This window comes from Ixodes scapularis, unplaced genomic scaffold, assembly GCF_016920785.2.
Source record: "Ixodes scapularis isolate PalLabHiFi unplaced genomic scaffold, ASM1692078v2 PGA_scaffold5__190_contigs__length_132052651, whole genome shotgun sequence".
In the NCBI taxonomy this organism is placed as follows: domain Eukaryota; kingdom Metazoa; phylum Arthropoda; class Arachnida; order Ixodida; family Ixodidae; genus Ixodes; species Ixodes scapularis.
Genome location: NW_024609880.1, coordinates 92,953,830 through 92,977,464, shown reverse-complemented (window position 1 = coordinate 92,977,464; position 23,635 = coordinate 92,953,830). Strand labels below are relative to the sequence as shown.

The following is a 23,635-nucleotide window of genomic DNA, read 5'->3' as shown; positions in this document are numbered from 1 at the left end:
ATGGGTGAGACTAAGTGTCAGTTTGCAAAAAGGCTGTGGCTCCGGTTATCCGTTTCCCGACACTGGCCTGCTTGCACCAAACATTCCCACTGTGTCTCCGGTCCCATTTCCCAGCAGCAGCCTGCTTCTGCCAAACATTCCCGGCAACACTACAGCTACCCACCACTCTGAAATTGACAAGGAAATGACACTAAGACAAAACTGGCTCACCAATTCCAAAATTGACGTCTGCTATTTATATAGAAGGTGCAAAGGGCTGTGGGAAGAGGACGCACCTAGCTGGGCATTGCCTATCGAACTCAGCAAAATCGTCGTCGTGCACTTTTGCATATTTCTCTTAATTTTTTGCACTTGGCTATTTAAGTTCTCCACCTTCGCCTAGAGATCTCAATCTGTAATAGTCCAGTTAAGAGTAAGTAGCAGGTGGTTCTTGCCACCACACAGGGCAATATTTTGCGCGTACTGAACTGGACAAATATGGGCAAACTTTGTCGTGATCACTTGACGGTTTAAACTTCTGCCTAGGCCTAGCCCAAGTTCCTGCACTAGCACATATTGCCACGCGCGTCTCCGAGCAGGCGCGCTTGTGGCGGAGTGATTGTCGGTCTTGCCTCCCTTGCAAAGGTCCAAAGTTCGATGCCTGGCCGTGCATGCAACTTTTTGTTAATGCCCCACACCTCCACCAAAGTGTCACGAATGACAGATGATGAGGTGACGAATAAACAAAAACTAAACATTTAATTTGGTGAACTTGTGCCAAAACAAAAATACAAAGAGGTAGCTTTGCAGGCATCAAGGTGAAGTAGCACGATCGAGCGTAAGAGTGAGACTCCGTATCGCCTCACCCTCACATACGTGGGTGTCGGGGACAATCGGCGTAGAAGGTTCGGCGCATATAACATTCGAACTTCGAACATGCAAGAGGTTTCTTGAATTTACGAGAATGCCACATTTACAGAAACAACAAAAAGGTGCCGCAAGGCAAGGCATCGTACCTCGGACCTTTGCAAGGGAAACAAGCTTGACAATCACTCCGCCACTAGCGCTCCTGCTCGGAGACGCACGTGGCAATAGGAGCAACCTCTGCCATTAACCGCATCTGACATGTACATAGTGGTGGCCATCACCACGGTGCCTACTGACACGACATCACACGCAAACCATGTACGCGTGCTACTGAAACTGTGTCATATTGTCAGCCGTGCACCAGTCATCAGGTGAACTGCCACCCTGGATGATGAGGGCCTGAACTGCCCCCAACTGCACTGTTTAGGACCTCTCGCCCACTCAGCAGGAGCAGCTGGTTGCATTGCACATGCTGCTGGAGTGCAACATGAATTGAGAGAAGTGCAATCAAGGTCCAAAATTGGCTGGCAAGCATTGTGTAGAGAACCGTGGAAAGAAAACCTGCATCATAGGGCAATAATAAGTTATTTTAGGCCGAGTTTCTTCATCCTTGCTTTATTCAGTTTCATCCAAAGCAGCTGGTGCTCCCATCTTTTGTTGCTCGCCCAACACAATGTGGAAGAGCTGGACTTCCACAGCACCAAGTGCATTGATGGGAACAACGGTTAGCGTGTCATTGGAAATCAGCTATGACAGACAGTTATAGGAGAAAGGAAGGCGAGTGCAGCAGTCTTGTGTTTTCCCTCCTTTTCCTTTTCTGACCTTCTGTTTGGTTTTGAAGTGACCGATTTCCACCAGCTTGTCCCTTTCCTTTTCGTTTGTGATCGACAGAGCAGGCCTGTTTTCTGCGAAGTAATTAGATCAATCTAAATGGACATTGCTGAGGGCTGCCCGTCTCATAGGTTACGTGCTGTACTGGAAAACCCGCAGCACGAGTGTGCTGGTCTGAGCACTTCCTTGGTTAGGAAGGTGCTCGCATAAACTAAACGTCTTTCCAAAGTTTCACATTCTTGCTATTTCCAGTAGTGCATGAAAGTTATGAGAGAAGGTAAAAGCAGTGGTATGCCATACACTACTGCTTAGCACACCGCTGGGATTATATTGTATGCAATATCTCTAACATGCTGTTTAAAAATGTATATATTTGTAAGCATTGTAAGCATTATTTGTAAGCATTAGCAGGCTCTGGTGGGACAAGCAGCTGCACATGCCCAGCAGTCATCTTCCCTGACCCGTGATCAAACTCGTGCTGCACCTCATGGTGGTGCAGAATTTTCATCTACAATAAAAATGCTCCCTATGCACTATTTTGCTTCGTCATGATTTTAGTATAGCATGAAAACAAGATTTGCAGAAGTACCTTGGTCATATTCGCCAAAATTGTCATACATTGAATAAAATTTTTGGGTCAGCAAATCTCGGTGCAATTGTTTATGTACCGACACTAGTACCACAACTTCTGATGTCAATGTGAATTTCGTATACAAGAAACCAGAAATTTCCCAATTAATGGTGGTACGATGGTGGAGCTCCAATCGTCCAGATGCCAGCAACCACAGTTAATTCTTCACCCATTCTTTCTCTATGCTTAGAACAATACACTGTTCAAGCCGGAATGCTTACACAGTCAATGAGAAACAAGATGCCACCCGTGAGGGGGCCCTGCTTTTGTTCTCGGACGTAATGCTTCGGAGTGTAGCTTACGCTGTTTGCATTTTTGCCAGGTTACCCTTGCCATAAACATTGTGTTACAAAGCTTTTTCAGAAAAAGCAACTTATCACAATCATATAAAGTTCTAATTTTAGGTGCCATACCAAAAAAATCTCTGACATCACATGCTTGGTGAGATGTTTTTTCAGCCCAGGTACCAGAGAAATAAAAAGAAATATACTTGTTCTCTCTTTCTAACATGAAACAGAACTTTCTGAAATACCAGACCTGCCTGCCGTGGGCTTGGTGTGAGTCGTTTTAATGCATATGCAATTGCTTCAGATCAAGAAAAGTGTCCTTGCATCAAACTGCTCCTTTATCTATAATAGGTAGTCGATAAAAGAACCCAACAAAATGGAATGCCGCTTGTACTGTCTGCTAGGTAGATCGCTCTGCAGCCAAAAGAGACTTGCCGTGTCTACTAGATTGGGCAAGTTACAAAGTATGACACAAAATTGCAAGCAGATGCACACAAGTATATTTCAGATGTGACGATTCGAAAGACGAAGTGTAACAGGCTCGACGACTGTCAGGCCGCAAGTTTGATGAGGGCGACCCTGGTAGGCAGCACATACTTGGGGTGCAGAGGCGGCTGCCTTTATTATTTTCAACGCTGCACAGCTTGTCCTCTGCTGTCAAAAATCGCACCGTCCTCGGGGTCGAACTCTTCAGGAGCAAGAGGCTCGGGAAGATAATGTTATACGAGCCCGCCTTGTGCAGAAAGGCAAATGATGTTGCTGTGCCCAGAACCTTCGCAACCAGTGGACCTGCCTTTGAGCATCCTATTCACTGCTCCACAACAGAATCTTAAGCAATGCTTATTGTTAAGCTTGGCCTTGGGACACCACAGCTTCCATTGAAATTGCGAGGAATCGGTGTGCAACCACGGTTTCAGGGGTTAGTCGCTGCCACCTGCACTCAACGGCCTCCGACTTTAATGTTTCATAACCTTTTCAGTTGTCCAGAAGCAGATCAAGGAGTAGATAGATGCTTTCTGTGCTAATGCAGTCTGTGCTTGGAACTAGTAGCATGTAGGTTTTTATAACATTTCAAAAAAGCCTGCAATATAAAGATAATAATAATATTAATTGCAAAAAAAATAATGTGAAGGTATTTACACTTGGCTTGCACAATACCAAAAATCATGTCTTGCAGAGTAAAGAGGTGCAGCTTGAACATCAGGCAATCGAAATTATGTATCATAATCTGTCCATACAAACAGAGCTTGGCTGGTGTAAAGTGAAAACGGACACAGCGCGCTTAAGCTGAACAATTTCCCGACGTTGCAATGGGGCCATAAACCTTTGGATGAATTATACACATGCAATCACTAGAGTAATCATGAATGTGTGCTTGAAACGATCTCGCACAACACTCATCGCGCTCAATGAGGAGCCCGTTTTCTACCGAGAGCTGTCGTGCAAGCACGTTGAGAAAATATTCAGTTCAGACTACTAGAACACAGTGTACTGATACGTAAAAGTATTTACCAAGCGCACTGCTGAATTGGCATCGCTGAACTTCTTGGTTGTCGTCTCTCCGTCTTTCGCGCGAAGTCCACCCACCTTGAACCCCGGGTGATAGATTATCGCCTCTGTAATATCCAACAGAGCGCGACTCACAGCGCACCGATGCACGGTGATATGTTCGCCGCACCAAAATGTGTCTCAAGCATCGCAGAAGCTGAGAGCACTTGCTGCTCGGCTGTCAGCACGAGGGCCCCTCGCGACGCCGCCAAAACTACCGCGGCAACTCTCAGAGCCAGCGAGTGTCGGGTAGTATTCCCCGATTTCGTCCCTGACGAACCTTGAACCGAACACATCAAAAACGTAGCGATGGTCCGTGAAAGATCGCTTTGGCTCGCCCCGTCCGCGAGCGTGAACGTCGCCATCTTCAATGAGTTTGGCAACTCCGGCCGCCTGACAACTACAAAGTTATCTCAATCGCCAAACTGAATCGTGACGACATTTTGACGTCACCGCTAACATTATTATTTCACCAGCATAGCTCGAACTCCATCGGAATCCGTAGGGAAAGCTCAATCGCAACGTCACATCACGTGACCAAAAGGGCAGCCAATCAGCGACCGATTGAGTTAACTTTATCGTTGAGTTTGCGATCTAGCATAGACAGACTGATCGAAGCGCTATCTCTGGGTTTTAAGTAATCCGGGGGAATATTTTAAAGTCGGCCCGCTCAATGAGGAGTTCGGACAACGATATACGAAGAGCAAGTGTTCCAGAAAGAGTGTTTGGCGAATCGGAACGCAGGGACGGGCGCGCCAGTCAAAGAGCAACAAAGAAAACTCACAATGGAAGCGCAATGGCGAGGCACGCAAGCACGCGCCGTCATATGGTGAAGTCGGCAGGAAAAGAAAAGCAGGTGCGCGCATTTGGGCTGTAAACAAAGGCACAAGATGGGCAAAGAGCACACGAACTTGCAACCCTTATAGGGATTAGGGAGTATTCACTGGCGGCCATAGCTGTGTGCGCGAATGCTGAGTCCGTGCTGATGCCGAGCTTCCAGAGTTCTTTGGCAACGTGCATTCAGCATTATCAAGATTGCCGGTCTTAGGAGCCAATTAATGCGAGCTCGTTATGAGCATGCGCTCTAAACAGCACCCTTAAATATGGGGTCCAGTGAATACCCCCTATAGCGACCTCACTTTTGCGAACTGTTTCAATATTCGCGAGAATCTGATGCATGGAGATTGCGGGACATGCAGTTTTGCCTCTACCGGTTGTTACAGTATCCAATGTTGCTTGAGATGTTGGGACATTCTTCTTAGTTCTTGGACGTCAGCTGTATCACCGAACGCTGGCATGACGAATTTAATGCCACCATAAGCAGCGCTGGGATTCACCTTTCAATTTATTAGGCCTGCAGGATCGTGCCTCATTTACAAAGTGGCCGCAATAAACAAGTTTTTTGTTTGTTTTTTAGCAGCAAATATAAACTATGCGTCGTCAAACGATCAGTGTCGGCTTGAATGTAGCGCTAGCTGTTCGGACCAGACGCTAAAGTCTGCGAGCTTGCAGTTTTTTGGTCCGAGTGTTATAAAGAATTTTAAGAAAAATTTCAATTTGAAAATAGTGGTCGATTATAACCTTCGAATACACGAAGCAGAATAACGTCAGCTACAGGAATTAAACTTCATTATTTCCGTCGAAATTCTTAAAAATCACTTGCTACTTTTGAAGAAGAGAACGGTTATAGTTTTGAAAATTTGGCATTTGGTTCGGACCGTAAGTGCTACTTTTGGGCGGAGATTAAGCGTTCGGCAAAGCATAGCTTATTTTTGCAGTGACAAAATATCTACATTTTTTTTTCTCGGAAACACACCGTAGAATAAGTATTCTCAGTCATAGTACCTTATCCCTGTCCACACTGTGGGAGGAGAATAGTGAACGCGCCCCCAACATGCCGAAACAGCTGTACCCAATCAGTCCTCCCTGCCGAAGACAGAGTCCAAACGTCGGCGACAGTCCGGGTCTATAGCGCTGTCGCATAAACCTTGGTGAGATCACCGTTCTTCATGGGCCAGCGGAAGAGCGTCTTGAAGTCGTTGGTTCTTTGGAGTCCGATTTTCTGCTCAAAGTACAGTTCCTCGCTGTTCCTCATCTGCACGATGATGGTGATGGTCGAGGAGTACGGCGAGTCTCGAAGCAGGTTCACCAGAAGCAGCTCGGCGATGTCTTCGGCGTCTGCGTAAATGCCTCGCACTACGGCGTGCCCGGTCATGGTGGTGGTCAGGATGGCGTAGCCGCAGACGCGACTCAAGCCCCGGCAAGCCACGACCGTTCGAGCGTCACGTTCCTGCATTGTACGGGTTTGAAATCAGAACTGCCATCACAAGCACTCTGGGTATCTCGAAATGTAGCCGCCAAGAAGAGTCGGAAATTGTTTCGAAGTTTGATAAGAAATATAAAGGCTAATTCACGCGAGCGTATGACTACGTTTAGATATGTTTTGCTTCGTGGTGACAGTTTAGGCCAAAATGAAACTGCGTGCTACCATAGGAACCAAGTGTTGATCTGCTTACTTGGCGAGGTCACTTCAGTTGTTTCTTGAGGCGAGCAACGAATCCTACTCAGATCAGGTCAAAATCTATTTTGTGGACGGGCCTCTGCTCAAAGATGACTATACACTTCATTTCCCTATACGCTAAAAGTTAGCTTCACCCTTCTCTTCAAATTTCTTTTTTTCAATGCTCCTAATGTTGGCATTAATCCGCGTTGTTTTTGTATCAGAAATTAAGTTACCGAACACTAAAGTACGCCTGAAAATATATCATTGAGCTTACGCCGGTTGAAGTCTCGACGAATTTCTTGCGGCACGTTCCGAAGACGAACTCGTCGTACTTGACCACGAGTGGCAAAATCTGTGGCGTCAACTCCTGAACCTGTACCCCCGAAACCGCCTGCGTGAGCTTGGACGTCTTCGGCACTCCGGGTCCCAGAGACTTGAGCTCCCGGATGTAAATTTGGAAGTTCCAGCGGTCCCTGCGTGCGTTAAACACAAATTCTAATAAAAAATTAAAAAAAAAAAGAACTGCAAGCAATGTTATTTTTATTTTTTGCAGGCTGATAAGGTGCGGCGACCCGCCACAGGCGGCAATTACAGGCTGAAGCCAATGACGAGAGTCCCCACGAAACGGCGTCATGGCGTTGCCGCGATCTAGCCCAGCGCTCGTGAGACGCTAAAGCATGAAACACATGAACGGTGAAAGTGGGCGCCGCGCTGTGCTCGTAGCTCGCCGCTAGGATCGCCACAGGTGCACCGATCGGTTTTTTCTACATCGACAAGGGTCCCTAATTTGGACACTTGGCGAAAAAGTCGGCGAGGAATCTGGCGGCCGTAATTGGTCAACGCCACACTTGATCTTGGCGCCGGATAATCATATATCCTTCAGATTTCTCGCCAACGTTTTCGCCATTCGCCAAGTGTTTAGAGTAGGACCCAAGTTCGAGCAACGCCGCACAGCGCGGAAGTGACGTATATCTCACTTCCGCGGCGTCTCTATAGGGACGCCAGCCCCGGTTGCTGATACTGACGCGTGCCTTGCGGCGACTCTTCGTTATTTGCTTCAGCCTGTTATGGCCTCCGAGATGCGCGCGCTTCATTCGGAGGCCATGGAGCCTGTACTTGCCGCTTGGAGCGAGCCGGGACATTTACCAACAATGACATTTGGGGGAGAAGAACGCGCGTCTCGTCTTCTAGCAAGCGTCGGTACCACCCGTGCCCCGCGTCGGTCTCTTTAGCTGACGTTTGAAAATTCAGCCCTCCGGCCTTGTTACCTCGTAGGTCTCGATTCACTCTGCAAACCAACAACTAGCTGAGAAGGACGCAGCGTTCACTTTGATCAGAACTGCTTTAACGTGAAACGTTTTTTTGGCTAGTGGCTCCGAATTACGCCAAGCCGCATACCGTGAAGCCGTGACCCGTGGCGTCCCATAATGCAACGCGCGCAGTGTTGCACCATGGGACGTCACAGACCTACACGTCAATTCGGTTTCTCCATTTAAATTTAGCGGGGAAGTTGAATCGGTGTACAGGTCACGCGACGTCAGTTTCCCCGCTAGATGGAGCGGAAAAGTTAACGCCCCATGACCTACGCACCGTTTCATTTGCCCGACTAAATCTAGCGGGAAGCGGGAACGCCGCATGACCTCATGTCACTGGACTTGAACGCAATTTAGTTTCTTCTCTAAATTTAGTGGGAAAATTAACGTCACGTGACCCCACACACCAATTCAGTTTTCTCGCTAAGTTTAGCGGGAAAATTGACGTGAACGTGGCCTCATGTCACATGATGCTTGAACGTTTTGACAGTGCGAGGGAGTGCCATGAACAATTCTTTTTAAGGCGTACCAAGGCTAAGGAGGGCAGTGCGTTATTCAATTCAAACTGGGGCTGGGCGTCGATTAAAAAAAAAAAAAACCGCATCTCCACGTGGTGAATGATGTTGATTGGGGCGAAGCTGTGGTGGTGCTTGTCTGCATAGACGCTGAGCCGCAGCATGCCGAGCCTTTCGTTCGTTTTCATCCATGTCACGCTGCGGTCAAATGCTCAAATGCGTGTATAACCACGTTCCATACCACACATTCTCTCTCCGACATGGATGAAAACGAACGAAAGGCTCGGCATGCTGCGGCTCACCGTCTACGCAGACAAGCACCACTGGAGCTTCGCCCCAATCAACATCATTCACCACGTGGAGATGCGGTTGTTTTTTGCCCTACACGAGCACGGGAGCACGTGCTCACGTGCTCGTGAGCACGAGCATCCGACGCCGGACATCGGACGGACATACGGACATGGCTAGCCCCTAAGAAGCTTCGCCCCTAAAATTTCGATCCTATTAATCGGCATTCTTCAATCGATTAATTATCTGATTAACCGGTTTCGTTCAATACCACGCATAATAGTATTAAAGTAAAAAAAAAAAAACAAGTTTATCTGTGCCAAAAATGTGATAAACGGCGCAATACAATTTTTTTTTAGATTTCAAATGAGCCTCAATACGCAGTTGAAAACTGTCAAAAGACACCCACGCTCTTAGAGGAGCGGTGCAACGGTATTCAATTGGAATGTTTTTCACCTTACACGAGCTTATGGCACTAGTGGGACTCAAGGACACTCGCACGCAACGCCACTGGCTAAGAAACTCCTTTGTTGCGGTGTAATTTCAAGGACAAAAGCGATCATTTTCATTCAATCTCTCCTTTGCAAATTTTGATGACGTAACGTGGGGATCGCAGTGCACCCCAAGTGACGATATTTGAATGCGGTTCATAGATTGGACCCGAGCATCGCGTGGGAACTCGATTTGGGCTCGTGATAATTAGTAGCTCGAGAAGCATTATGGTAGTGGCCCGTGTCCAATCGCTGCAACAACGACAATAGCCGAGCCATAACAATGTCTGGAACTCAGCGCGTGTCCTGTGCTTTGCCAACTCCAGCGCGTGGCTATGATCAACATTGGCGGCATATCATCGGCTACAGATCACGTGGCCACTTGTTCTGGCTGCCAGTTGAGAGGGTGAACGTTCTCGTTTTTCTTTAATTTTTTTTTCTGGGACTTCTGTTGTGTGGGGTGAAAAACGAACGGGTGTTTCATAGGTCATTAACGTCAGGGATCTGTTCGAAGTGGTATTTGCGCAAAGTACAAAAATTGTTGCATCACCCCTTTAAATTATTACTTCAGCCGAAGACGAAAATATGTATCGTTGAAATTCTCCGGCAATAGCGATCCCCCTCGGTTCTTCGCAATGATCTCTGCAGCTCTAAACGGACAATCGCTGGGACACGGATAACCACCTCCACTTATTTGGAGCAACAAATGTCTCCCCCTACAGTTCACTTTAGGTAAAACTTTATTTAGCCTAACGTTCGTCTACATACATGTATACTCGTCCACGTCTGCGTGGTGACTGAGTGGCATTTTTACTTCTTTGTTCATCAAATTTTAACCAAGTGACGGTTAAAAAACATTAATAGCGATTAACGCATTGATCGATTTATTGGTAGGTTAATCGATCGAGTGCCCAGCGCTAATATACCGAATTCACCAGACAGTTTGACTACGCCACCGCTGCCACAATGCATCGAGGGAACTTCAGTATTAGGGCACGTGCGACAACCTCGCTAGAGGTCTGCGCGTGTACAGCACGAGACGGAACAAGCCCTCTCGTGCACTGCCGTTTGCCTCCAGTGAACTAAAGTTATGGCGGCGTCACGCATGCGCCGAGCGCTTCGTGAAATCGGTCTATTCGAAAACTTATTTTCGGAAACCTATATTTTAGCGATATTTTAGCTTGGTCGAGGAGGCCCACCTGAAGAAATGCACCTGTTCTGGAATGCAGTGCGTGTAGATGTTGTGGGTGCCCACGTGCTGCATAGCCGTCTCCATGAGCTTAGTGGCGATACCACGTCTTCGGTACGGTGCTGCGACGCCCATGAGGCAGAGGTACGCGATATCCGTGCCCACGAACGGGACAGCGCATGCGCCGTAAAGCTCGCCTGTCGGGAGGGAAGGAATAAAGGCTGGTTCACACTGCCCCATTTTCTTACGTTAAGTTACGTTTCGTGTAAGTCTCCTAAACATTCGTGTCTCGAATGTCGCGTGTCATGCTTTCTCCTTTAACTGGTAGCCCCGCTTAATATGAAGCACAGAGGCCCCGGTGACCTCAACGTAATATTTCGTATCGTAACTTAACGAAAGAAAATGGGGCGGTGTGAACCAGCCTTAGAATGAAGATGAGAATTATGTGCAGACCGTTTTACTATGACAGTCACAGTTACTATGTTAAATTCTAACATATATAGTTGGTGCCGAGCGACGGAATCTGCGTGCAGCCATTTTTGTATTCTAGGGTATACAAATTGCGTTCCGGGGACACGCAGTAGGCTTTCAATGAAATATTCTGTGCCGCTTACGTGTCCATGGCCTAGTGACCAATCAGATTTTTCGCCTAGGTGATATACTCCGAAAATTCGTATATGTTCTATTCTCCTTTTCTGGAAAGGTTCACTTTATTACAGGAAGCTCCGCTCGTTTTTCTCATTAAAACACCTCGGTGATGTTCCTAATTTTCTTCTGTTCCGAATGCTTATCTTTTCATTATTAGGGATACGTGATCCTATCTCATCATTCAAGGCGGTCTAGGAACCCAAATACTAGTTGCTTACTAACCACGCATGAAGCATATACTTTAGAACAATCGCTTGCGGTGCAACGTCACGGTCTGAGACGGAAATTCAAGTTTGAGCTTCCTGAATATTAATTACTAAGATCAGTCGTATACGCGCGCTATGCTCCACGATGTGATTCGCTGCACTCTGTACCTTGTGTGTCAATGTACGGGGTGTCCCTGAAAAAAAAACGGTACAGGGTTCTTTTCACCGCAAAAATAAACTACGCATCACCGAGCGCTCATTCTCCATCCGAAGGCAGCGCTATCCGAACCAGATTCCAGTTTCAGTGGGAACCGAGATTTTATTGAAACGTTAAGGGTGATTTCCTAAAAAAAAATGTGAATGGGAAAATGGTGGCCAACGGAGCTCTCTAATACATGGAGCACTATGGAGCCAGATACCGAAGGCGGCAGAAAATGAGCCCCATTTTATCAGTAAAGTTTTCAGAAAATCACTTAAAATTTTTGAATAAGATATCCGTTCGTGCTGAAACTTCGCATCTGGTTCTGACCTCTATAGCGCTACCTTTCCGCGACGAGTGAGTGTTCAGCGGTGCATAATTAATTTTTGCAATAAAAAAAAACTGTTTTCCTGTTTTTTGGGACACCCTGTACAATAAAACTGTCCACTTGATTGCGGCGGGTAGATCAGTTAACGTAGAAAACTTATATTAAGAAAACTAAACAATTTAACTGAGTTCTAGGTTTATAACTTGCGTTGAATTCATACGCTTACTTGCAGCTTATGTAGCTCACATACTGTGCATTTTTAGAAGAGAGTTAGTTTCGGTTGCCCACCAATGATGTCCTAAATTTAACCCACAACTGCCAGTATATGACTTCGTTCGAAAAAAGTTTCCGTGCTTCCTTAAAAATAATGTATGCTAACAACTTAAGACGATTCTTTGACGCCAAGTTAAGGCTGCTCTATTTTCTGGAAGTGAATAAACTTGCGCAGCTATCGTGGCCCCATGTTGTACACATAATGTTATGAATCGAGGGGCTCGCTCTAAAAGGGGCGGGAAAAATTGGCACCTGCGCGTAAGACAATCCTATTCTTTACCAAATATAATGATAATAATAAGAAACTTGATTTCGCATTTCAATGCATAAATGGAGAATACGAAGGAGAAAAGCTGTAAAGCCACCTTGGGAGAACCCCCTGCTCCCTTGCAGTTTAATATACAGAAGTCAAAACAAAGCAACAGCGGAAAGGAAAACAAGAAAACCAGCAGAACAAGTTTAAGTACAAAATTAAACAGGTTTCATAAATTGATCCATTCGTTATCGTCCCACTATACACCACTCATTTCGTAAACGCTGCAATGTAATATAAAAATGATCAATGCTTTCTTCTCAAGAGTAGGGAGTGTGAACTTGAGTGTTTGCTTAAAATAATTACAATGACACAGTGGCTCAGTTCAATGGTCCACCGAACGAGTGGGGTAGGAAGTAACACGTTCCATTTATATGCTAGTCGTGAAGTTTGCCTCCTAAAATATCAAGGTGCGCATCTCCTCCTGTGAAACGTTAGACCAGGGGTGGCCAGGCTGAGCCGCAAACAAAATCACGAACCTTCTAAGAGCCGCGGAAAGGGAGGGGGGGGGGGGGGGGGGGGTCAAACTTAAACTTTGTTTAGAGTCTGACTGTACGTATGGGGGCACAAGCTGCACGACTGTACGTATGGGGCACAAGCCTGCCAAACCGCGAGCCGTGCTTGGTTCTAAAATCCTTTTTTTTTTTTTTTCCTGGGGAAACGCAGAAAGGGACGGGGGGGGGGGGGGGGGGGGGCCCTTACGAGGGATCCGCGGGCCGCACTTGGACCAGCAAAGAGCCGCATGCGGCTCGCGAGCCGCCTGTAGCAGCTTGCGTGCGTGCAGGCCCAGCGCGTCCGCAGCGTTTCCTCCTTTTTGCCTGCGCAGCTTCCTCGCGCCGCATGCGTCGAGGGAGCAACGATAGCGATGATAGCTTTCAGCGCACCAAGAGGCGCAACGCCGAAGCTTGGGAAGCGCCGAGCGAGGGGCGTATACACATCGGAGTAGGACACACACCCTCGCCCCTAAGTTCACTTGCAGGCGGCGCAGCCTGTACCGAGTGCTCCTCTATTCGTATTTCATTTTCCCCCGATAGTACATGAATGTATAATTGCAAGAGGCTAGTGGAAAAGGGGAGTTTCAAGGTCTTCAGTGCGTTTACTGAGCCAGGAAAGGTGACATTGACGAAAAACATTTTCTGAAACATAAAACAACACTGCATATCACAAAAAAAAAAAAAAATCTGCACCGCGTCATGCGAATTTTTAAAAAGTCATCCCAGCACATTCGTACTTCGCAACTTTACCACGGGCTAAATATGCGGCGGTGGTGACGCCGGCGCTTTCGCTGCTCCACCCCGGATCGCACCGGCTCCTCCGATTGACTAGACTCTACACGGCTCTGACCGAGGGTAGCGCCACCTCCAGATATACACAGTATGACGACGGCACTCGGTCGATAGCAGACAACGCCGTCGTTTGCTTGCTTCGTCTATCAATCAAGGAGGTGAGAGACTCTCCCACGGCCCTCTTCGTTCTCTTCGAGTATTTTGCCTGCCGGAGTAAAAGAAAGGCAGACGGTTGGCACGCACCGTCCTCCGTGATGGCTCCGTAGATGCTGCCAGGGTCCACTTTCCAGTAGGTCTCCAGCTGATGAGTTCCCATCAGCACGCCGTTTTCTATGCGAAGCGGCTTGGTCAGGGGCAACTCCTCCCAGAGCAACGGACGGACCGTGTAGCTCTTTAGTTCCGTCGAGGTCATCGGGCGCTAGAACCACAGGAGAACAAAACTTGCCACTACGGTCCCTGGAACGCGCCTCTGCGGAGAGCAAGTTCGTCTGCTTCTTGCACAGGGGTTGCAACGATGTCAGATTGCCGAATTCCCATGGGCTGGTTGAAAAAAAAAGTAGGGGGTAGAACTCAAGACATCTAGCATTAATGTCTACCCACTATCCTTCCAACCAAAGCCAATCAGAACTCGGCGTCGTTCTGACATCACCGCAACGCCTGTGCAAGCAGCAAACGACTTGCTGTCCGTATACTTCGTTTCACCGCAAATCATGGCGCAGCTACGAGCCGATGGGACCAATCAGACAGCGTCCAAAACCAAACGTCATGGTGTTCTTCGTGTTTCTGTTCGTGTTGAATCATTGCTAAGCCAATCATGTACAGGGAAGGCCCAGTGACATGGGCTTTCAGTGTGTTTGTTTGTGTTGTATGTGTTCGTGCCTTCCACTGAGGTCGGATGTTTGATGAAACAAAGTATAGGGCTGGTCTTTACCGCGTCTTTGTTCTCATCCCACGTGACGATACAGATGAGAAAGGATGGCCGCGGTCCTGGTGGTGGCATGGCAACAGATGGGGGCTACAGGCGTCTATAGACCGTCACACCGTTTACAAACACGTCCGTGTTTTCCCACACCAGTTGGGGCGTGCGCAGGAACCAGATTCTCGTGAAGCGTGTGGGCATGCGCAGTGCCGACAGCAGCGCCACCGCAGTGCCGTGATGTAAGAGAATTCATGAGAACGCTGAGGAACGAATCTATACTTCTTTTCAGATTCAGTCCAGCCGCAGCCGACGTTACGAGCGAATGAGACTAATCAAGCGGTGTGTGAAGCGTCAGCCACTAGGTTTTTTTCTGCTGACGATTGGTTCAGCGATGATAGAACAAGTACAGAAAAATGACGAACGCAATGATGGTGCGCTTTTGACGCTCTCTGATCGGTCCTACCAGCTCGTAGCCTCGGCTGCGTCTGGAGTTAAGGTGAAACTAAGTGTATACGGCGAGTAAGTGTTTCAAAATGCGTCTGTGGCGCATCGGAATATAAGGAGAAGTACACGAATCAAAAGACAACATAGAGAAGGCGCAGGGAATGCGTAGTGACGAGCAGTCGACAGCGCACCATCGTTGGTAGAGGTCGGGGGGGGGGGGGGGGGGCAAAATTGCGTGGGTGTGTTTAGGGGGTAATAAAACGCACGAGGTGTAAAAATAGCAGACGAACTTACACGCCGTATAGGGAGTATTCACTGGCGGCCATATTCGTGTGTGCTGCTGCTGAGCGCGTGCTGACGGCGAGCTTCCGCAGTCCTTTTGGAGCGTGCATTTAGCACCATGAACGTTGCCGGTCTTAGCAGGCTATTAATGTAAGCTCGTTTTGAGCATGCGCTCTAAATATCACCCTCAAATATGGCGTCCAGTGAATACCTCCTATAGGGAGTATTCACTGGTGTCTATTAGTTACGAGATGTTTCGGTGGCGCCCTCGTTTGGTTACCTTTTGTGACGTCATTACCTTGTGAAAAACAAGTTCGATGGTGTGTGTAATGAGCATAGTGAAAGCCTCAAATCATAGCGCTCTCAAAGCAACACTGCCAACATCGTCAAAATTGAAGTTCTCACATACCTTTTATTTGCGTCGATGAGAAACCCTTTGCTGACATCATAGTCAGCATTCGGCCAATGGTAGTGGGCCAACCACAGCGACGCTTTCGATCGCTCACGTCACCAATAGCTGTGTGTGCGAATGCTGAGCGCGTGCTGACGGCGAGCTTCCACAATTGTCTTTCAACGTGCATTCCGCACCGTCAAGATTGCCGGCCTTAAGCCTATTAACGTGAACTCGTTTTGAGCATGCGCTCTGAACAGTGCCCTCAAATATGGTGTCCAGCGAATACCCGCTATAGTAGCAAGAAGCGTAAGCATAATGAGCAACGCCCTGCGTTTCTCAAACCAACACCAGCAGAAGGCCTCCGCGCTGTCATGACAGTCAGCTCGATCGAGGCCTGAGATTGGGCACGAGTGCTGCGTCGGTGTTCGGCCGGGACCCGTGTTCAATAAGTGCGTTGATGGTCGGACTCGGGTCCAATGACCGAGTTAGCACCGCGATCCGACTGTGATGAAGTTTCATGAATGGAGAGGAGGCGATGCGGAGTCTTTGATTGTTCCAGGTGGTGTTGCTCAAACTGTCAGCGTGAAAGTAGCTGTTCCTCTGAAGCTAGTTAAGCTTTGTAGCCGATCAGTCGACAGAAGCCCCGACAGTCACGGGTTGAGACGTAGTCACCTCTGTCCAGCGGCGTAGGCTGGATTTCCTTTCAAAGGGGGGGGGGGGGGGGGGGGGGGGTTCAGGCCATTGGGATCAAAATTTTCTAGTGCTCTTCAGTAGCTCTTGTGAACTTTTTTGCGGACACTATAGTAGACACACCAGCCAGAAACCCGTTCCAAGAATTGTACTTGTCACTGACCCTACAGGCAACCTATTAAATTTGTATTCATAAGGCTTTGTGTGGTGCGATCGTGTCCCACGTAAGCTACAGAACCGGCATTCGATTTTAAGCTTCCCAATAAAACACCAAATCGTCGATCGGTCCCAGGAAAATGTAAATTGAGACTAAAAGGGATAATTAAATATTTGTTTATTCTACTTTCGATAAAAGCTGTCTGAAATTAATTCCTTACCCTCATACAACACTAAATGAGTATTTCTTTTATTATTTCCACCCGCTACATTGTATTCAGACCTAAATTAACAAGGATATTGGGTTTCTGCTTATGCATTTGATTTGATTTGAGTCGTTTATTTGTTTTAGGTATTACTACTAGGTACATGATAGTATAGTTCGTTGCAACTCTAGAAGGTAGGGCGAGGGAAAAGAAGGACGGGGAGGAGGAAGCAGACGAAACACTAAAGGGAGGAGGTTTCCCTCTCTCCTCACCAGCGTTCCGTCTGCTTCCTCCTCCCCGGCCTTCCTCCCCCCCCCCCCCCCCCCCTACCTTCTTGATATGCAACGGAATATAGACGGGTGTGAAAAAAAGTGTCACAAGGACAGCTTGACGGGGTTGGAGGCCTCCGAATTGACATTTCTGCAGCACAAGAAAAAGAACCATGTCTAGATGCAGGTAATTTCCACCATTAGAATCAATACTTAAAAAAAAAAAAAAAAACATTAGCAAGAAATTAAAAAAAAAGAAAGAAGAAAAAAGAAATTAAAGAAAACATCGGCATGCAACTTAGCATAAAAGAAAAAAAAAAAGAAAAGCGCGAATCAAAGATGTGGGAACGCTTAAAATCGATTAGAAATAAACATAGTGACGATCACGGTTTTCTCATCATTACAGTGTGCACTTTACACACGCATGCTAACACAAGTGTGTGACACCTATCGATGACACTAAGCCAGAAGCTTCTTTGCTGGGATGTAAGTTTTCTTTATACACATTTCTTTTATTTGCAAGAATAAAAGTGGTTTATTAACGTTCTTAAGCTCCCCACTCTCCCAGCGCTAGATCAGGAGAATTCACCATCAGTGGGTGTGGCCGGACAAGAGGAGAGTTTACTTAGCAACCGCGCTCGCAGAAATCTGAAGTGTATTCTTTACCGCGAGGCACTTAGGCGCTGACACCTACGGAGACGGGATAGACAGTATATTTAGGTCTAAGGGTAAAACCGCCAGCGCCGCGGCACTGAGCCTGCGTATTGCTATGCTCAGTGCCACAGCGCGGAGCGGTTTCTTTTTCTTTTATGTTTAAACAGATTTTTTGTCTTATCATTCGCCATAGATTGCAGCGATTGGCTTTCTCAAGTGCTTTGCCTTGCCTTGGCTTTGCACGGCAAGTAGAGGCTCCAGATTTTCAGAGTGTGAAGGAAAGAAAATGATGTTTACGGAAGTATGGCGATCGATGTGTTCGAAGGATGCCAGGGATCCTAAAATGAAATTTGATTTGTACTGCCCAACAAAGTAACGACAAATTCATTGAACAATCCCCCCCCCCCCCCCGCAATTCAGGTGATTGTTTGGAAGATCGAGCCAGGCAAAAACACGGTTATTCTAGTTTGGAAACGAGTAAACGTTATTGACTTAGCTCAAAGCTTGCCGTGGTATGCCAGAATACCGATAGAGCAGCGAGGTTAAAAGTAACAATGAAGAGTTTCACAAAGCTTGCCTTTTTGCTGTGACTGACAGAACGGGAATGGTGCCGATTTGTGACGAAGGAACACTTCTTTTTCGTCGAATGACTGAATTCGCATTGGTGGATGATGATGCCAAGTCCTACACCAAACGAAAATATGAGAGAATTCTTTCGTCGTCCCTCTTTCACTCGGTGAGTTTGCAGGCCCTGCGTGGGCTGCTAGTAATTATATTCTATTGCGGAATATGTCTTAGAGTAGACGGAATTGAATGAATGACTAGCCTGTAACAAAATTGCCAGAAAAAAGGAATTTTGAAATGTTGGTGAAGTCAATGCATCCTTTGTGAAGATTTGTGAAGAACCAAATATGTATATATATATAACGTTTGCATAAACTAAGAATTCTTCCTTTTCAAAATTTGCGCACAGTTCACCTTTGTAATTCAAGATATATGTGCCGCTCTGGCAGGCTCTGTAGGAGTGTGAGTTGGGAATTTATTTAGGTGGCAAACATATATCGCCTTTAACATGTTCTACCAAAGAAAATGATACTCGACAATGCGCCCGAACAGTTCTCAGTGAGAAAAATGCATTCATCCGCCTTGCAACTGAGATTGAATAGCTTGCAACTGAGATTGAATAGATATTGGAGTATAACCTATCGGACTTTCCACTGGTTGAGTTGATTAAAGAAGACTAATGATTGGTGTTCAGTCAGAACGGTAGGCAGTATGCACGTAAAGAGTTTCCTATAAAGTGTGGAAAACAAACCTATGTAAGACAACCTTAAACAGAACGATGCGCCGAAATCGCTGCTGATGTTGATTCACGACGAGATGCTTTAGCACTAAGCGCAGAAGTTCCGACTCAGCGAAGGATGGGAATTCGAACCTCGCAAAGATTCGCAAGCTATTGTATTCGGGGAGTCAGTCTGTCATTCCGGGCGTCGACGGTTTATACTCCGTTTCAAACATCGCGTGCAACGCTGGGAAAGCTACTGAAGTAGTGCGCATGAAAAAACACACAAAATTGTGTTACTCCGCGAGATTTCGTGGACGAGTGGTACAAGGCGCTGCTCTGGCGATGCCGGCGATGCCGACATCTCGGTGGCGGTGGTTCGAATCCACTTAAAACGCAAAGGTGTTTTTTTTTTTTTTTTTTTTTCTTGACCGATTTTTTGTGCAAGGTTCTGGGTATTGCGGAAGTGCATATTTCAATTCCTCTTTTCTTGTTGATTTTTATTTATAAGAAGGTAGACTAGGGGCTGGTGTTCCGCTCGAACTTGCGCCGGCCTCGTCAAAACGGAAGAACGGTCGAGATCCAGGGCGTCTCTATTTAAAGCCGTTTCTTTACATGGTAGCGTGAAAATCAGAGAGTACCTTGAGAGTGTGGTGGACGGTCCTTTATATAACGAATATTGTGATTAGGGGACCGCACTGCCATTGTTCAGACGGCTTGGCATCCCCTCACGTGATGTGACTTCATGGAAGTTTCCTTCAGAGTCAGAATACTCGCGGGTGTATGGAAGAAGTCATCCAGACGGCAGTATCTCGGTGCTCTGGTGCCGGCGCCCCCATGAACCGGGAGTGATTCACAATAGACGCGTACACAACACACGGCACTCGAGATCAGGATCGAGTGTTGTTTCCTTTTCGAGGAAAGCAGGGGCCTCGGAATAGAGGCACGGGCATGTGCGTCGTTTACTCAGCCGACCAAGGTTAAGGGGTTAAGGTGCCTCAGGCAGACGGAGCCGACCAAGGTTACGGTCCTGCAGGCAGAAGAACCCAGACGCTTCGGAATGCAATCACGGGCACCGCCTGCTGTAAGTTCCCGCAAGCAGACGGAGCCGTAGGCACGATTCATCACCGACACAGTTCCTTCTTGAGGCTTGTTTCACTTTGAAGCCATAAGGCCGATTTCAACACCAGAAATAACAGGTGGCAGTTCACAACACTGTCCGCGTGCTCGGAACTTTTACGTTGCGAGGTCTTCGCTTCGGGGACGCCACCTTGCCAGACACTCCGGTGTCGTTACTGACACTCTCCAGGACCTCACGGACCGACGTCTCCGGGAAACACGTTCTTGAACTCGCGTACACGTTGGCGATCACCTGCTTGCACTTTTGCGAGACCTTCACACAACGAATCTTCGAAAATATCCGAGCAGGAAAAGAAAGCTTCCCGCGTAAGACGCCATCTTCACGAAACCTTCGAGGCAGAGGCAGCCGCACAACCCGAAACGAGTGCGAGTGCCACACGAACGAAAACGGAAAATAATTTGGAGTAGTTAACATTATCTTTTCCTTTTTATTGAAAAAGAATCGGTGTTCCCTCGAAATCATAACGCCACTATTAGTTACTAGCTACAAAGATGTACACTTTTCGACTTTTTTTTTCTTCTTTTTTTTCAGGGGCCGCACTATTTTGTGGAGCGAACGTAGTCGCGGTCGGCTGTGCAAACCGGCGCGCTAGCTTTGACTACGTTGCACGCTATGTTTGAAACGGAGTATAGGATGCAGCCACCACAGAGTCCATCGATGGCCGCCGACGCGGTCCGCACTGTCGTCTTTGAAGGGCCAATTTTTCCTCCCGGTGTCGGCGGTTTCGCGCAAACAGCGTGGTCGCTGCGCTCAGTTTTACGCGGTCGCGTATAGGTTGCAGCACGGCGGCTTCATCCCCTCCTTTTTCGCTCCGGCGGCACGTCATTGGAAGCAAATTTGTTGGACGCGCGCTAAAAGACTGTTTCCCTCTTGTTATCGGGAAAGTGGACGTCACGGGAGAACGAACGGGGCTAAAGAGCACGGCGGGAACCGCGCATCGGCTTCAGGACACCGGGGCAGTCAAGTCCAGACCATAACAGTCGGGACAAAAGACGGCTGCATGCACCAGGGCAATAAGTACTAATGCATTTAAAAAAAGAAGAAGAGAAAACATAATGCGTCAGATTTCACAGAAAGCGCATGGAAAGCGCCTTTTTCGCTGCAATCTACCTGCAAGCCCAAAAATTAGACACTTAAAAAAAAAGTAGTCCTCGTTGTAGCATCGCGCAGGATGTTTGTCACGCTTACGTCATGATCAATGTGACAGTGCACTGTTTTTCTTGGTCTAAATATATTTTCCGCCTCGTCATTCACTGAGCCCTTTCTACAGACAGCAGCGAATAGCTCTAAGTGTTCGGAGGGAAAGTAGACGCACTTGACGTTTTGGATGATTGTTTTTTTGTTTTGTTTTGTGTTTGCAAAAGACATTGCACATTTGACATCACGGCAGAAATTCATTCTGAGGCATTGTTCTTTTTATTTGCTTTATAAACGCAATAGACCTATTGATATATTACCGAAGCATCAAGGAAAATGCAGGGATTGGTGTTTCACGCGTCACACACGCACGTCTTCCCCATATAAAAGATTCGAAGTAAAAAAAAAAAAATAAATAAAGCGTTGACGAACGCGCATGCAATGGGCTTTTTGTTTTAGGTATTTACTTTAAAAAAGTTACTTCTGCTGACACCAGCACGTGCGGAGCGTGGAACACCAATCCCTGCATTCTCCTTGATGCTTGGGTACTATAGCAAAAGGACTATTGGACAAAACCCATTCGCAGCGAAAACGCTTGTTTAATTTCTTTCCATTTCTTTTTTTTTAATAGAGAACAAAAACCCTCGACATGTCGTTGTCGAAACCGCCGCGTCTCCTGAGGAGCTTGAGCTCGTGGATGGACTTGAGGTTGAACTTCTTGAAGAAGTTGTGGGTCTCGTAGTTTTGGATGCAGCCGACGGCCCAGACGCCCTTGGTGAAGACTCCAGGGAAGCCCCTGAGGAGGGACCCGAGCAGCAGTTCCGCGATGTCCGTCGTGTCGGCACTCAGGTGGAACACAATGGCCGCTCCGTGAACGCCGTCGCCGATGAAGCCGTAGCCGGCGATCTGGTTGTCTTCGCGAACGGCAACACGAATCATCGTGTTCTTGGAGTGCATCAGCCGTCCCAGAAAGGCCGACCTGAGTTTGAATTAACATAGATGAACAAATCCCATTGAGATTTATGAGGAGAGCCCCTACGGTCGTCTTCCACACCCGCGCATGCTCAGTTCTCAATTTACCTTAAACAGCTCTATAGTATAGGAACACGATATAAAGTTGTCTGATCTTGAGCCCTACAGACTAACGGGTTCTGAAGCAAACAATAATCGCTGACTGCTCTGTACACAGAAAGGGTTGACAGACATGTCTATGTTTATCGCCAGCTGGTAAGTCACAACTGTTCGCCATTGTTTGCCGTGGCGTAATGGTGCCTCTTACCTAGATAATTCTAAAGGGAGGAATTAAAAAAAAGAAAAAAAAAACAACAACAACATATACTCCGTTGTCACTAGGACACTTGGATTATCAACCTAATTCCACGAGGCATTCGCCCTTATTCCTTCTGTGAACAAGTTTGTAGACGTCGATTAAGCGTTACAGCACAGGTAAGAATGACAGAAACTCAAGGAATTTCAAACGAGCAAAAACTGTTCGCGTTGTGGCATTTCGATAATATAAAGCCGTGAAAGGTGGAAAAAAAAACGGTGTTAATATATATATATTTTTTTTTTTCAATTGGCCATTTCAGATGAACTGTCGCTGCGATCGGGGGGGTGGGGGGGGGGGGGGGTAGGGCGCAGTGCACGCTTTCGTTACTCTCATGTACATTGTGGAGAAGTAGGGACGCTTAAAGCTTGAACGCGGTGTACTTGAGGAGACGTCACACGTACCTGTTAAACCCAACGACGTCCGTGTCGTACTCCATGAGCATTTCGTGCACACCACGGTCTGACTCGAGGACGCGTATCTCGGGTATAGACTTGATAGCGTCGTCGATCTTGGGGATGCAGGGTCCCATGATCTGGAAGACCCTCGGACTAACGTTGAACTGGTACCTGTTGAGGTAGATGTGCTCGTGTTCGGGGATGCACACGATGTATGCGTCGGTGTCCCCGATGTGTGCCATGGCCTTGTTGGCCAGCAGAGTGCCCAGCCCTTGGTTCCGGTACTGGAGCATGAGGCCGTGCATGCACACCTTGGCCATGCCTTCGCCGATTAACGGGCTGCAGCACGAGCCCATGATCTCGCCTGCGGGGGCCACACGGAGAGTCTATCTTAACTTCGAACGGGGCCAAAAGCGAGTTGCAACACAGACGGACAGAAAAAACGTGATGCCACGCCACATTTTTTTGCGCTTTATTGGATCAGTAGACAATACCATATGCTTAAAACACGAACATTTCGTGACTTGCCGTCTTCAGAGGAGCTTGATTGCTCCCATTGAGTAGTAGCGTTGGTATCTGCCGAACGTATAATTAAACGAGTCACAAAATAGCCCGTATGTAAAGCAAAGTAACTGCCCGAG

General features: G+C 47.3%; 2 protein-coding genes across 2 annotated transcripts; both read right to left on the bottom strand.

The window, feature by feature from the left end:
- Positions 1–6,109: 6,109 nt before the first annotated feature.
- Positions 6,110–14,695, bottom strand: LOC121047422. The gene is made up of 5 exons (XM_040502646.2): positions 14,627–14,695; positions 13,939–14,113; positions 10,453–10,639; positions 6,921–7,119; positions 6,110–6,433 (listed from the first exon to the last, which is right to left on the bottom strand). The coding sequence occupies exons 1-5, from the start codon at positions 14,693–14,695 to the stop codon at positions 6,110–6,112; spliced, it is 954 nt and encodes a 317-aa protein (XP_040358580.2).
- Positions 14,696–21,848: 7,153 nt separating this feature from the next.
- LOC121047418 lies at positions 21,849–23,376 on the bottom strand. Its single transcript, XM_040502640.1, has 2 exons — positions 23,001–23,376; positions 21,849–22,248 (listed from the first exon to the last, which is right to left on the bottom strand). Exons 1-2 carry the CDS (start codon positions 23,348–23,350, stop codon positions 21,894–21,896), a joined length of 705 nt encoding a protein of 234 aa, XP_040358574.1. The 5' UTR covers positions 23,351–23,376; the 3' UTR covers positions 21,849–21,893.
- Positions 23,377–23,635: the final 259 nt, after the last annotated feature.